Raw genomic sequence first — 1,227 nt, 5'->3', positions numbered from 1 at the left:
GCATACACATACAGACATAAATATATGCATGCATACTGTTTTCATGAGATACGATCAAATGCCAACATATTCTGTATATTGTTAAATTGCAGGGCAGAAATGACAATGTTTGCCATCCAGAACTATATCTCTAGTGTATATATAGGCTTAGGATGTTAAGGTTTCTGGGGTTCATGACTGCGGTGGTTCATATAAGTTCATTAACCGTTCAACTGTTTGAAAACTTAATTGTCACATAAGTTGGTGATAGAGGACATACCGACGCTCTCTTCCTGGAGAAGGTGGCTTTGGGTTGAGTGTGCACTATGATCGGTGAGCTGAGTTGTGGAGAGGACTGAATACAAACAAAGAGTCAAACTATTAAAAAGAAAGCTGAATTTTCACAAATCGATTCAAACTTGTCCAAGTAGTTGGAATGTATATGGATCTTATCGATGTCCGCACATCAAGTTTTTTTTGGTGCTCACTAGCGATCGTGGATCATTTGGTTGCGCATGTGATAGCTTTGATACTAGATTCCAGGTTCAGGAAAGACGGAATGCAACAGACTCCGCGCTTGATTCGTTTGCACTAACGTCCTATGCAACCACTCACGAACAATTCTTAATGTACACGAGCTCATATACGTGTCCGTATATTCTTTAATCATAAGCCCAACGTATGTCGCTCACTCAAATGACAACAGCACACTATACGAAGGCAACCCATCGCCTACTATGAAAACCATGCCCCATATAAAAATGGTATTGTCATCAAGGGATTTCAGACTACCACCTAAATGTTGTGCGACGCAGGCGAGCTTCACCTAGTACCAAAAGAGTCAATTTCATACAGACACGCTCACGTAAAACATGTATAGGTCAACTCATAGTGTAGAATCTCCTCGTCTCACATTGACACCTCTCATATACGAAAACGTGATCCAATTGTCCCACACACATACGCTACACCTCACATAAAAAAATCCTTTACTTACTGTAAATCACACACAAACACTACATCGTTCATCAAAATATATCGACTTTGAATCACTTCGCGTAGACACACTTCCTCTGCTTCTCCAGCCTTCGCTATTTCCTGATCGGGGGTCTTAATTTTTATATCCAGGGTCACCCAGAGGTCCTTGTTCTGTTTGGTACCCAGCTCCTTCAGACATTCGTCGAGCGGGCCATACACATCCTTGTCTGAGACATCAGGCGCACTGCTGGGCGTGGATGCATTAGCCCC

General features: G+C 42.1%; 1 protein-coding gene across 1 annotated transcript; it reads right to left on the bottom strand.

Annotated features, from left to right (window-relative positions):
• Positions 1–41: 41 nt before the first annotated feature.
• On the bottom strand, positions 42–1,226 carry SARC_16610 (hypothetical protein; the record flags this gene model as incomplete). The annotated part of the gene is made up of 3 exons (XM_014289285.1): positions 42–71; positions 260–317; positions 977–1,226. Coding segments are annotated over 3 exons (338 nt in total), but the record flags the coding sequence as incomplete, so codon positions are not given.
• Between the last annotated feature and the right edge of the window lies 1 nt (position 1,227).

This window comes from Sphaeroforma arctica (assembly GCF_001186125.1).
Source record: "Sphaeroforma arctica JP610 unplaced genomic scaffold supercont1.8494, whole genome shotgun sequence".
In the NCBI taxonomy this organism is placed as follows: domain Eukaryota; class Ichthyosporea; order Ichthyophonida; genus Sphaeroforma; species Sphaeroforma arctica.
The sequence above is the reverse complement of the archived record's forward strand: the minus strand, read 5'-3'. Positions and strand labels throughout refer to the sequence as shown.